This window comes from Oreochromis aureus, linkage group 3 (genome assembly GCF_013358895.1).
Source record: "Oreochromis aureus strain Israel breed Guangdong linkage group 3, ZZ_aureus, whole genome shotgun sequence".
NCBI classification, from domain to species: domain Eukaryota; kingdom Metazoa; phylum Chordata; class Actinopteri; order Cichliformes; family Cichlidae; genus Oreochromis; species Oreochromis aureus.
Genome location: NC_052944.1, coordinates 14,463,117 through 14,476,391, shown reverse-complemented (window position 1 = coordinate 14,476,391; position 13,275 = coordinate 14,463,117). Strand labels below are relative to the sequence as shown.

At 41.1% G+C, this 13,275-nt stretch overlaps 1 protein-coding gene across 2 annotated transcripts; it reads left to right on the top strand.

Annotated features, from left to right (window-relative positions):
* The first annotated feature begins 292 nt into the window (after positions 1-292).
* paip2b (poly(A) binding protein interacting protein 2B) lies at positions 293-10,911 on the top strand. Of its 2 annotated transcripts, none has more exons than XM_031736765.2 (4): positions 293-537; positions 9,010-9,176; positions 9,672-9,854; positions 9,943-10,911. In XM_031736765.2, exons 2-4 carry the CDS (start codon positions 9,021-9,023, stop codon positions 9,997-9,999), a joined length of 396 nt encoding a protein of 131 aa, XP_031592625.1. In that variant the 5' UTR covers positions 293-537; positions 9,010-9,020; the 3' UTR covers positions 10,000-10,911. The 2 variants fall into 2 exon arrangements, with proteins under 2 accessions (XP_031592625.1, XP_031592624.1); XM_031736764.2 differs by lacking the exon at positions 293-537 and adding an exon at positions 3,562-3,731.
* The last annotated feature ends 2,364 nt before the right edge of the window (positions 10,912-13,275 follow it).

Genomic DNA, 13,275 nt, shown 5'->3' with positions numbered 1-13,275 from the left:
GAATTACACGTGGACAGGTCATTTCTTTATTTTATATATTATACATTAGATATTATAAATACAGGGAGAGCTTGTTCATTCAATATTAGGAAATGTTGATTACAAAAAAAAAATGGTGGAAAGAAAATAAAAAGGCTGTAAAGTATTTTCTTTAGTCGCGTGAATGGCGAGCTAGGGGCGGGCGTTTCTACACTTTTAGCCAATAGCGTCGTCAGGAGGCCTTGGCTGACGTAAACCTCAACCAATGGCTGAAGCGTGCAGCTGGACGAGCGCGACTACAACACTGTTTGTTTTTTTTCTCTCAACGTGTTGGCAGAAAATTTGTGGATTTAACGGGGAATTTTTTTCTTTTTATTGTTAATAACGCAACCAAACCGAGCAAGGGGACAACCGCTGGTTTACCGAGTTGGAGTTTATAGGAAGATTTTCTCAACTGTGTGGTTTTCTTCTCACACCCAGGACCGGAAAAGAGCATTTTACTCCTCCAGACAGCTGGCTTGCGGCCCCCCCGCACCGATTTGCGCTTGAAGTTGAGTGGTGAGTGTTGGTGCGATAAAGGGGACGCTACCTGATTGCTTTATAATATCAAGAAATATAAAAAGAAAGCTCAACATGAAACAATGTTAACCTTACGTGGTTAAACCTAAATCCTCTCTAGGCTGACGCTTCCTGCCTTCAGTAGCTTAGTCTAAAAAGGAGTGAGCGGGCTGTTGTGATGGTGGTAAAAACAAACTTCCACAGTAGTAACACTGGCCTAACTACAATGTAGGGCAGCCAAGTTTATGAACATATGCAGTTTTCAATTAATACTCTTTTTAAAACACGCTAATTGAAACAACAGACCTCATGTTGTCCATTATTAGAGTATTTTGAGCCGCATAAAAGTCAGTTAAAGCGTGTCTTCTCGGAGTCAACCGCCAGAAGCGCGTTTCTCTCCGGAGCCACGCAGGCATTTGTCTCTGGGGTTAGTCAGGAGTACAGACAGAGGTACTGTGACGGAGCTCGAGATGTTTGTGCACATGCTGCATTCAAGTGCTGCCCGATTTTTGATTGCCATCTATACTGTAGCTCTCATTGCTGACTAGCTAATTAGGTAGAATCTCAGTGTTGTGGTGTTGTTTTTTTAATGTAAATCAGACATCCTCTAGCATGTCACACAGACTCACGTACCTCTGCAGCAACACCACCTTTCATGTTTAATGGAACTAATTCCATGTAGGGTTTATATAGTTCCCTAACAAGTGTATTGTGTTTCCCAGGAGAAAACGCGAATCCCTTTTTGGGTTGTATCTGTAAGGGCATCCGGGGTTAAAATAATCTGTAGCTTCTTCTTCATGTTGTTTAACTTGATTAAATTACAGCAGATATTGTTAAAGCGGTTTTAATCAGTGTAAACTGCATTAGCATATACAGTACTCATTACTTAAAGCTGTGTATCAGTTACTTTTAACTACACACACTATCAGTTACTTATCCCATTTATGGACTACTTTCAACTACTCTCCATTGTTAAAAACGTATCACCACAACAGGTTGCTCTGCATGTTTGATTTTGGCAGATTATGTTTTTCCTAATGCAACCCCACAAGAGATTTTTGTCTCCCCATGTGATTGTATATGGGATATTTCACTTATTAAATAAAAAATAGAGACACTTTTTCAGTTTATCTCCTACTCTTCACACTTACATTAGGCTAATTTATTTTAAATGGGTGCTTACAAATATAACATCTCACACATTCCCTTTACTAAATTTAATCTGTTTATTTTTTATTTGATTAGATATTTTTGCTGCTGTCCACACTGTTAGCAGTTTGAGCCAAACTTTTCTTTCAGCCACTCTGAATTCCTGTTGTCCTTGTGTTCCTTGGGCACTTTACATTTAGTTTACTGCTTTTCTAACTTGTTCACCTCTCATTTAAATTGTTACTCCTTAAATGTATAATTTCGGGGAAGCTGACTTCATTTTTACATATATCCTCTGGCTACTCCAAAGGTCTTCCCAGAGGTAGCACTTGTACCTTTTTTCACTGCTTCCTGACAAAATTTTATTAAACAAAAACATGAATTGAATTCGTTGATAATAAAGGATTTAAATTGCTTTTACAGCATGCCTGTTAATGTCCTGTTCATTAGCAGCCTCAGAAACAGTTTCTGTAAGTGGTTTACACATACTTTTATTAAAAAAAGCCACATGCATTTTTTTATTTTATTTTTGGAACCATTTTTTAACTGTTGTCAGCTGCTGTCACTCAATTAGCATAACGAACAGCAGGCCAAAGAAGAAAAGATGCTGGCGCTTGTCGTGACGCTCGGAGTTCACTCTGTATGATGGGCTGAAAACAAGTCGCCCTTCAAATTTGCTTGTTTTATTCTCAGAATTGACAGCAGAGCAGAGAGGCTCCATGATTTACCGTGTATTTCTGCTCAGACTGAATCCGAGCTGGATTCTGTTCAGTCTTGGCATTCATCCTCTAATCACACACCATTAACCTCTGAGGGGAAGAGGAATGGAAACGCTGTGGTGGAATTTAACCAGATGTTGTAGCTGCTTGGATAGGCGAGCTAATCTTTTTTTATTGCATTTCTTCAAATAGTTTTTTGGACGATAAACAAACACCAGTTTTTATGGTGGTGCTTTGTTTTTCGCTCCACATCCCTGCTAACATTTGTTACTGGTTTCAAATGGAGATCAGCGTGTGCTGAATGTCGCAGTTTACTCACTGACGTCAGCACTCAGACCTCTAAAGTTTAGCTGAAGTCATTGCCATGGTATTAAAAGATATATTTACTAGCATCATTATAGGTTTTGTTGAAAGCAGTCAGCTGTATTCATGTGTTATGGATTGGAGTGAACCAATGCAATCCCTTTTCTCTCTTTTTTTTAACATAACTTATACAACTACAACATCACAATTTTCAAGCTCATGTGCAACAGATTTATTGCATTTGCAGATTTATTATGTTGAAAAGTGAAAAGTGGAGCTGCATAAGAATTTAAACATAATCTTGTGATGATTAGTTGTTTTTTAAAGTGGAAAAAAGTATTTATAGACTTCTAACTTAAGTAAGATTTATATTCCTATTTAAGAAGCTTAATAGTACACAGGCTGTACCTAAGCAAATTAACTCATGTGAAATGGCACATAGAATCATATACATGAAATTATTGGGTTATAGTTATTATTATTGCTCAGTAGCTTGAGCTGTAATAATGCAATTCATTTTCAAAATAATAAGCAACTAAAGCTTCTAAATTAAATAGCATATGGGGTATGAAGTGCAATAATTGCACACACAATATAGAGTGCATTGAAATACTTAAAGTAAAAGTGCATTAAAGCTGATTAAAGTAAATGAGCAAATGATTACATTGTTACATTCCTATCGATCCTATCTGTGCTCTCATCAAGTGGTAAAGAAGATTGTAAGATTAACAGTAGTCGACTCCAATAGCGTTGGTGGTGATGGGATTTACATTATCTACTAGGTTGTCTGGTCTGAGGTACAAATTCCCACATTCCTGGCAGTACATGAACGCCTCATCAGACCACATAACCGACCCAGCTTTCTAACGTTAGCGAGGTGGCTAACAGGATTTAGCTGACTGGAGCTACGTTGCATCGCAGCGCGGAGAAATCCCCACAGAAGACACGACGAGCTCGCAGTTTACTGACAGTAACTTTGTGTTACCCTACGCGTTGAGACACACAGCAGGAGCACAATGCCAGGTAACGCCGACCCGCGAACGGTTACACGTTAAAGCTTCGTCGTGTGTGCGTGTTTGCCGCTGCTGTGGTTCCCGGAGCTCAGCCTTGTTTTGTTGACCTGCTTCAGTGATGCTGCCATGCTGTAGCTGCGTGCTAGCTCATAGCGGAGCACACTTTGTTTGGCCTATAGCATTCAAATAGAGACGGGGTTTGCCCCAGATGCGTGCTTTGCGTGTTCTAGTAGCTTAATGTATATTTTTTTGTTTAATACGTGGTTCGCATTTAAGCCGTTTTAAGAAGCCCACTTAATGACTTTGAAAGGAAAAAAACGCTTTTCTTCCACTCAGCCTCTCTACCCTTTGTTGTTGGTGGGGTAGCTTTCACCTTAGGCCCGCTCACTGACAGCGCAGCTGTGCGTTTCTGTCTGTTTGCAGCCGCTGGGAACTAGCCACTTAGCATTACCTCGACTGAAACTACCAAATCCTTTAAACCAACTTCCCAGGTATGCCCGGACACCTGGTTTAGAGCCGTCAGCAGGCTGTAAGCCGCCGCGGCACTGCTCCTGTTACACACACGGACTGTCAGGCTACACGGACCGCTATGAAGCGGGTTGTTTTTGCATATCAAAGTCTTCATTGTGCACAGTTGGAGCTGGACATGGCTGTAGGAGCTCCCCCCGTATTTGTCTCCCCGCAGGTTGGATGTCTCTGCTTGACATTCAGAGTTTATTTTTACACTTGCAGGTACACAAAGTATCCATTACAAACGGAGTCAAGAGGAGTATTAAGCCAACATTTGGACATTTGAAAGGTTTTAGTGTTATTTAGTTGCAGTTCCTGGGATCTGAAGGTGAATTTGAACGGCTGTTTCAGCTTGTTTTTAAACCACTTTGAAAAATGTAAAAATTAGTAACTAATCTTATACTTTTGCAGTTTGTTTCTCCCATTTCTTCCTTGCCTCAAGGGGGGAAAAAACAACTAAATAAAGTCTTTTAAATAGGTGGAACCAGTAGCTGTTGCGTTAATAGAATTTCCCAAAGCCCTTCTTTCCCTAAAATATCCTAGTTTTACAGATCAGTACAAAAAAACTCAAATTCAGTAATAATCTTCTCCTTTTTTCTTTTTTTTTAATGACCCTTTTCCCCTCTGACACACGGAACAAAATTTGCTTTGAAAATATCAAATGGTCATTAATTTTGCATATTCCCCCCCCACCCACCCAACACAAAGTACATATCCAGTTTTCAGACTTAAGTTCTCACTACCACAACAAACAAGCCAGCAAAACGGTTTTTGTTTTTGTTTTGTTTTTTTTAGCTCATAGGAAGAGTCAAACCCCCCCCCCTTTTTTTTTTTTTTTTTTTAAAACAACAACAACAACTTAGAAATAAGACATTGAGTTTATCATCCAGTCCAAAAACTTCCATTGCAGCTGATGATGATTGCTATTCCAAGATAAAGCTGCTTGGATTCAGAAGTCGAACTCTGTCTCCTCAAACTTTCTGTACATTTTTGTTTTTGACACCTCCCGTATCGCCGGATTGCAGAAGAGCATTTTACATTTCTACAGCTTACCCATCATCCTCGTAGGCACAGGGGAAGCACTGATCCAGGCTTGCCTAACTAAATATTACATGGTAACCACCACATGGTTATGCAATGTGAACATGTTAAGTGCTATGTGCAGCACATGCTGGCGAGGTCCTTGCACTCTTGTTAGTTATACTTCAGTGGGGGCGGGATGATGTCAGTGACTTGGCAACTGTTGGAAATTAATATTAGAGGTGGGATTCGCATCCATACAAATCTGACTTTTTGGAGGTTTAGGTCATGCATTCAGTATAATTTTATAACCATTTGGCGTTTAATCTGAGAAGCTGGAAACATAACTTTTGTTTGATTGTGGGGAAAAAAAAAAAGATCACCTGAGCTCTAACCTCCTGGCTTTTACCTGCTTTGAGCTGTCTGCTTGCATGCTCACACCCCTTCAGCATCTCAACTGTGTTATTTTAAAGCTTTGGCTGATGGTAAGTCCGATTCATTACACAACACTTTATCGACTGCAGTAAAAGTGAATGTTAGCGGACTGGCACAGGCTTCAAATGTTCTGCAACCTGTGTCTTGTAAATTTTTCTCATGTGTTTTCTTTTTTTTTGTTTGTTTGTTTGTTTGTTTTTTTTTTTGTTTTGTTTTTTCACCTTGTGCGAGTCGCTGCTCTGCATTGTTAGACGTCTTTATCGTCGCCCACGGTTGGGTAGAAACAGACACACCTCTTCTTCTTAGTCTACTGACCTACTTAGATCATGCTTGTTTATGTGTGCTCTTCTGAGGAACAGCGTGTCCGTTCTGTCGCTGCGTTCGTTGAACGGCCGGCTGCTGCGGGTCACACTCTGCTCAAACATGTTTGTTTTGTTGTGCTGAGGGAGACGGGGACTGCAGGCGCGGGTGTTGCAGAAATATTATGGGCTGAATTTTGAAATGGGCGAAGTTTCTTTGAAGTCACAACACGTTGCAGTGAGTGAGTGAGTCTTTATCAGGCTGACCCCCGGAGCTGTGAGCAGAGCTCTGTTGAGATCATCATTTTTTTCCCCCCCCCCCCCGCTGCAAGGCTGCAGTTGAGTCATGACAAGTCTGTTGCATCTGGCTGGCACTCTGAGGATTATGTCATGATTGGGCATGTCTCATCATAGTGGCAATCCTGTGTGCGTAGAAGCAATCACACATCATAAATCTCATCAACTCACTCTCTTTTCTTAATAGATTATTGGATACTTGTGATCTAGCCACTGGCTTCAGGCTTAAATAGTGCTTATGACTAAAGACTATTAGGCTTAATTAATGAATTTAATCTCATCTGTTTTAAGTATTTAAGTTTTATGTGAAAGAGGCTACACTTTAAGACACCCCTGTTGTTTTAGATGCCTGTTTACAGCATAAAGGTGAAGCTGCACGTCTGGACCACAGACTACATGCATTTTCACTGTTTAAGCAGGATTGACGAGCTCCGTGCTTTGACTGCACAAGTGCCATGCACAGACACAGATCTCTGTAGTAGCCAAGTAACATGGAAATAAAATACGAGAGTCCATTATGGACTAGAGAGTTTAAACATGGTGAAAAACTCCTAATTCAGTGACTAGATTTAGCAGCGCTGAGGCCTGAAAGACAGCGTTTTGAGAAAACTGTCAAACTGGTCACACCCATTAACCCCTTTTTATTTATTTATTTATTTAAATGGTACAGTCTTTATGAAAGGACAGAGTATCAGTAGAGGTGTTTTGGTGCCTGACTGTAAGTATTGAGACGTTTTATTATAGACTCTGCTTTTAGAGCCATCCTTAAGTGGCCACTAGAGGAACTGCTGTTTTCGGCACATCTTCATTGGCTTCATAAGCCCCAGGTGTTGCCTATGTTGTGGACACAAATTTAGCATTGTACTCAGTTGTTGTGATAAAAATTATGTTTGATTCTGATAAAATTCAGGCCAGGTGTGGATGCCGTGTCCAGTCTCGAGCTTTAGATGTTGAGCTGGAAATTGCGTGGTTATCCAGGGACTGCCCCTTTTTGAAGGAGAAGTAGGTATTTGGATGGAGGGGGAAAACCTGATGTGATGTCACAGTTTTTACTTTCACTTCCACAGTGCAGATTTTCCCATTCAGTGAGGAAGAAGTACACTCCTGCACGTTGAGTCTTTGTAATCATCTGCTAAAGATGTAGCTGGTTGCTAGTACTTGTTCAGGGAATAGTTTTATTGCAGAGTATTGCTAAATTATTCTAACCCATTGGGATGTGATGATCAATAAAAAAAAAAAAAAAAAAAATCATTACTTATTGCCAAAGGTGTGTACTGAACACAGATGTTAGCTGTTGTCTTTCTAATGACTCTTAAAGCAGCAGCGCGGCTGTGTATTTGGCCCACAGGCCGTACATTGCAAGATGCGGCCCTATTACATGTGATGACTCGCTGCTTTTGGCTTGATTGAATCATGCGTAGGCCTTTGCTGACTGCAGAAAAATAACCACACACACGTTTGCGCTTCTTCTCTCATTACGTCACTTGGGTTTGGCTTTGCCTTGTTTATATGGGACTTCCTTAGATACGCTGAGAGAGTGGTTTATAAAGTCCTCTCTTCTGTGGATTTGATGGGACAATACTTGCACTGTTTATTTTTGTATTCATTATTTTCCATATTTGCTGTTTGTTAATGATAAAATTTAAGAAAAAAAGAAGTTTTAAGAGCAAAGTTGTGTACTGGTTCCATCCAGATGGTGGGGGAAGGGGCTTATCTAATCATCCATCACTGTAACGGTGCATTTATCTTTCTTTTTAGTCAGCAAATGCAAGTCTGTTTTAGTTTTCCACAATTGCTGTGAATTGTCCCTGTTGCTACTTTGGTGTTGACTGGGTGTAGGACTGGGGGTTAAATGATAGTTTTGAGTCTCATCTCATTACTGCGAAGTTTAAAAGCATGCATCAGCATCTCTGAATAAGGATTACATGCTGGCACACAGCTGAGTACTCTGGTTCATATCTCAGTGTTTATTTAACACCTTTTTTAAAATAACGTTGAGTTTCAAACTTCGCCTTTTTCCAGCCTTCATTTAGATGTAAACCTTTTGTGGCTGGACGTTTTGGTAAACTGCTGTATTTGGTGGGGAAATGGGATTGACTTTAACATTTTCTCTGTCATTGGTCTAAACAAACCTGATTTAAAACTGGGTGTTTGTTCGCCTTGTGATAGTGCTGTATATCTTACTGATGTCTCTCTGGACCCGTTGTGTGTTTCTGTGGCCTTTCACTGCAGCGCTGTAATTCACCCACCTGGAAAAAAACTATTGATCAACGTCATAAAATGTCAAAGACTCTATTAATCCTTCAGGCTCATTTGGGTGTTTGCAGAAGGATGTTTTAGACATCGCTGAGTAGGATTAGTCCAAGCAGGTGTTGCATTTCAGTCTGTTTCCTATTCATAACATGAGAGATGCAGAATTACTTTACAATGGCTTTTTTTTCTTTTCCTCTTTTATAAGCAGACGGACTCTAGTTACAGCTGGAAAACTGCTCCCACAATGCTGACTGAGATGCTGATGGTCATTCGATTTGGAATCCCAGGCTTAAATAATGGAGCCTTGATTTTAAATATGATAATGTAAATTAACAACAGATGAGGCCCAGCTGTGGGCTAGTGAACGGGAGTTGCGTAGCTTTGCTCTTCGGTTGTCTGATTGCGTGCATACTGTAGCAGGATGATCCAGACTGTTCGCTAACAGTCACACCTGTGCCTTTTTGTTTCACACAGAGCCAGCTGAGATGAGCGGTCCGGAGGTGGCTAAGACACCAGGAGGCGGAGCTCCAGAAAAGGAAGGGAAAGAGCCGGTTGCCAATGGCCACGCGGGAGAAAACAATGACGCCAACCCGTTTGCTGAATACATGTGGATGGAGAATGAGGAGGAGTATAACAGACAGGTACATGTGACAAAAATGGATACTTTAACTCCTGAAGGTCCAACTTGCTTTTTTCTTTCTTCTTTTCAGTCCATCCTGGGTTTTCGTTTTTTGACCTCACCATCCAGCAATCCCTCCCCTCTTACTTTGAAAGTTGAGTCTGCCCTGAGCTGCTGGCGAAGTTGCTGTTGAAATAACATAATGCTTTATTCACCCTCAGGATGAGAGCCTCACCTGAGAACAGGTGGATTTATTTGTCAACAGTACTTGGAAAACAAAATGTTTGTTAATGGTTAATTCTTGGCAGACTCATACCCCTCTCCCCTGCCACTAATGGACTCTGATGCCTATGCCACATCAGATACAAGGTTTCTTACCGAGAGTTGAACGTTTTTGTCAGCTTGTGGCTTAAGCGTGAATTTGTAACGTCTAAACATTTCTATGCCTTCACTTATTGTTCCACTTTACTGCTATCTTATTATTTATCATTTCCTTTCCTGTGTTATTGTCTTGCAGGTAGAGGAGGAGCTGTTGGAGCAGGAATTCTTGGAGCGCTGCTTCCAGGAAATGCTGGAGGAGGAGGACCAGGATTGGTTCATCCCTTCGCGCGACCTCAACAACCAGGGGGTGGGGCAGCTGCAGCAGCAGCTCAACGGCCTGTCGGTCAGCGATCACCACAACAACCTGGAGGAAGTGGCGGTGAGTCAGATGCGTCTGATTGCGCTGCGCTCACTCTGCCGGTTCTTGATAAAATGAGTAATTTTATTCTGTTTCCTTCTCTCTGCAGAGGAAGAGCATCTTGAATCCTGAAGCAAAGGAGTTTGTCCCGGGGAAGAAATACTAGGAGTCCCCCTCACCCCCATGGAGCCTCAGCACGCACGCACACACATGCATACACAAACACACACAGACACATGCACCAGTCCTCTCATTTTCTCAGAGACTCTGGCGGCCACGGCCGCACACACACTGATCCTACACGCAAGCATGCACACGCACACGAAGTCAGTGGCGTGCTGCCTGGCCCGATTGGGGGGTGGGGGGTTTTCTTTTTCTTTTTTTTTTTCTTCAATCTTTTTATTTCCTGTTTGTTTCTTGTAAACTGAGGGACATTGGGGATGGGTGGGAGAGGGGGTGTAGTACCAGCTCTGCCCTTCTGTGGGCGCTAGCTCATCATTGCATTTCACACGATGCTGTTGATGTTTACAGAGCATGCAGATCTCAGCAAGTCCCTTGAAAAATAGGCAGCTACTTGGGAGTGATGCCAAGACAAAGTCTAAATTCCAAAAGTTTAGTCTTTTTTTGTTTCACAGTGTTAATTTGTGTGTAATTGGGTGAAAAACAAAAAAAACAAAACACATTTCCAGCAGGTTGAAGGTTACTATGTTGCTGAGGTCAGAAGGATTAACATTTCAGGGGACTGCAGCGAGCTTCTGCCGTTGCTCTGTAAAGCCATCACAGTAACCCGGTAACATTTGCTCCTATGATGTCAAAAGCTTCCTGTGACATCACCGCTCATGTGTATCTAAGCGATGGATGGTTATTTGTATCTGCAGCGGCTCTGTTCCAAACCACGTGCAAACCCCTCAGCCCTCTCTCCCTGCCGGTTGAATTGATCTGAACGCTCATGGACGAGTGGCATCAAGGAGAAGAACTTGTTTTCCCAATTTGTGTTGACATCCATGCTTATTTTTCATCAAGTATCCCAATCATGAGCGTAAATAAAGGAGTTGAATAAAATTGTGAGAACATCAAAGCTTTTTTTTTCTTTTCTTTTTTTTTTTAAATTTTAAAAACTCAGTCATCTTTTTGTGTGTGCACAGCTTTAGTTCACGGCTCAGTTTTTGTAAGGTGTTCATCCTTCTTATGGGGGTGGGGGGTATTTGGTCTGGAACGCAGCCACTGCCTCTTTCTGTCAGCTTGGTTTGTTTAGGATCAGATCAAGTGTCCATATCCAAATCAGGTTTTTCAAATAGCATCTCATCCTTCCCCTTATTTTTCCTTCACATTTTTGTTTTTGAGGATGAGGCTCTCTACTGGGTATAGTAGCCTGTGGTGTCCATTTAGTCCTGTTGGTAGGAGCAAACAAGTAGGGAGAGGTGATCGTATCGCCATGGGGATAGCAGTATGGAGGATGTGGCGGTCAGTATTTAATCCTTGCCGGTCTTGTCCTACCCTAGGAATCTGACTTTTTGTTTTGAGGAAGTTCTACTTTAAAATGAGAAATCTTTAAATCTTTGTGGTCTAGAGTTCAAAGTGTCTCTCCCTGATGCGAGTATAATATCCATTAAATCGTGAGCCAGTAGGAAAAAGTTATATATGTGACAATACTCTTCAGGAAATCCAGATTCCTATCACCAGTAATCCTGAATTCTGTTTCTTTTTTTTCTCTGAATCTCAGCCATTTTGGCTTGAACATGGACGTAGTATTGTCCCAGGAAAAGTAAGATCTTGTGTATTTTTGTGGTAAGCAGAGACTATTTACATTGTGTTTCAAAGTATCTGACAGGTAGTGCTTCTGTCCACTCATGCTGCTTTCCGAGGTTTCTGTGAGAGACGGTGAAGCGTGGGTTTAAAGGGGAACTTCCTCAGTGTTGGACCACAGATGTCAAATGACACCCTGGTGACGCCGTTAGGAATGTCCGCCAGGTGGATTGTACAACATGAAATCATTTTTGGTGATTTTCTTTTTTTTTTTTTTTTTTTTTTTTTTTTCTTTCTTTTCTTTTTCTTTTTTTTTTTTTGAGTTGTGTGATAGAAGCCGTTTAAAAAAGAAAAAAGAAAATAAATAAAAGTGTATGAATTTCAAGATAAACAAAAATGATGAAAAAAGTTGAATAAAGCAGCTAAAGACAAATGTTTTGTCTGCTTTTCCTTTTTCTTTCCCCCTTTTCTCTTTATGTACGCATACATGACTTTTCCTGTGATAACTCTGACCAGTCCAAGAAAATAATATCAAAAATGTCACACAGCTGAGTTCATTGTAAAGGTTCTTATTTGAAAAGTACAGGACAATATTCACTTTCTTTTCAAGTCTGAGAGAGTGGAAGTTGAATCATAACACCGAGTGATAAGTGAGGTCAACGTACGTCTCCAAGTGGCCAAAGTGTGGATCTTGGCTGTGATGTATTTAAGCTTACAGTTACATGGAAATGTGCCGATGAACTAAACACTCGAGAAGTCCGAGCTGGCTGCGGGGCTACTGGGAATACTGAATAAAATCAAGATTATTAAAGTTAGAATAACATTTCGGTGGGAATTCACAGATCGTTATCGCTTCAAATGTCCGCTTCGCTCTTACCGTGAACTTCCTCGGGACGGCTCTGTGTGAGCTATCGTCCAAGATATTTATGAGTATTCATATTCATTCCCTCTGGAGCTTTGGATCATATCACAGGCTCTTTTTCAGCATGTGGTTGTCATTATATTTCTGTTTATAAGTCCAGCTGTAGATGGATACCGCTGAAAATGAGCAGCTCCCAAATGTGCAGCGGTTGCTTGGTCAGCCACCATTAGCTTTTAATTGCTTAAAAATGATCATCATCTATCTAGACTGCCTGTTTGGTAACAAATGGCCAGTTTTTGGTTACATAAGCACAAACCTTTCTACTAAAGCTGAGACGGCTTAAACAGCGACACTCAACTCCAGAATATGTTTCACTGTCACTTACTCTCAATCGTTTAAGCTTGTCTTTTATTTTTCGTACAAAGTGCCTTGTCTAAGAATGAATTTGTTTTGTTTTCGCATTCAAGAAGGCGGCTCACCATCAGACTGTTTAGCATCAGCTTGATAAACAGTCATCTGATTGTTGCGTAAAGCTGTGCATGCCATTTTGCCTCACTGGAGAACCTGATCTGCTGCCCTTACAGCAGACTGTCTGAGATCACCCGGAGATAACCTTTCACTTATAAACATGAGGACGTGGAGAATGCTTGATGCTGACCTTTGGTGGGCAAAACCAGCTCAAATCACTCCGACCCCTGCAGGCGTTAGGCAGGTTTGCAACTAAAGAACAGCACAGAACAGAGATTTCCAAGTAAATAAAAAATATTGAGACATAGGACGGTGCTACATTTCATCTTTGAATAAAGGGTTAATTCAGCTATAGCTCACAGTGTG

Coding starts and splice junctions, on each gene's coding strand:
- paip2b (XM_031736764.2), top strand. Junction 9,177..9,671: donor AGGAGGAGTATAACAGACAG/GTACATGTGACA, acceptor ATTGTCTTGCAG/GTAGAGGAGGAGCTGTTGGA. Junction 9,855..9,942: donor ACAACCTGGAGGAAGTGGCG/GTGAGTCAGATG, acceptor TTCTCTCTGCAG/AGGAAGAGCATCTTGAATCC.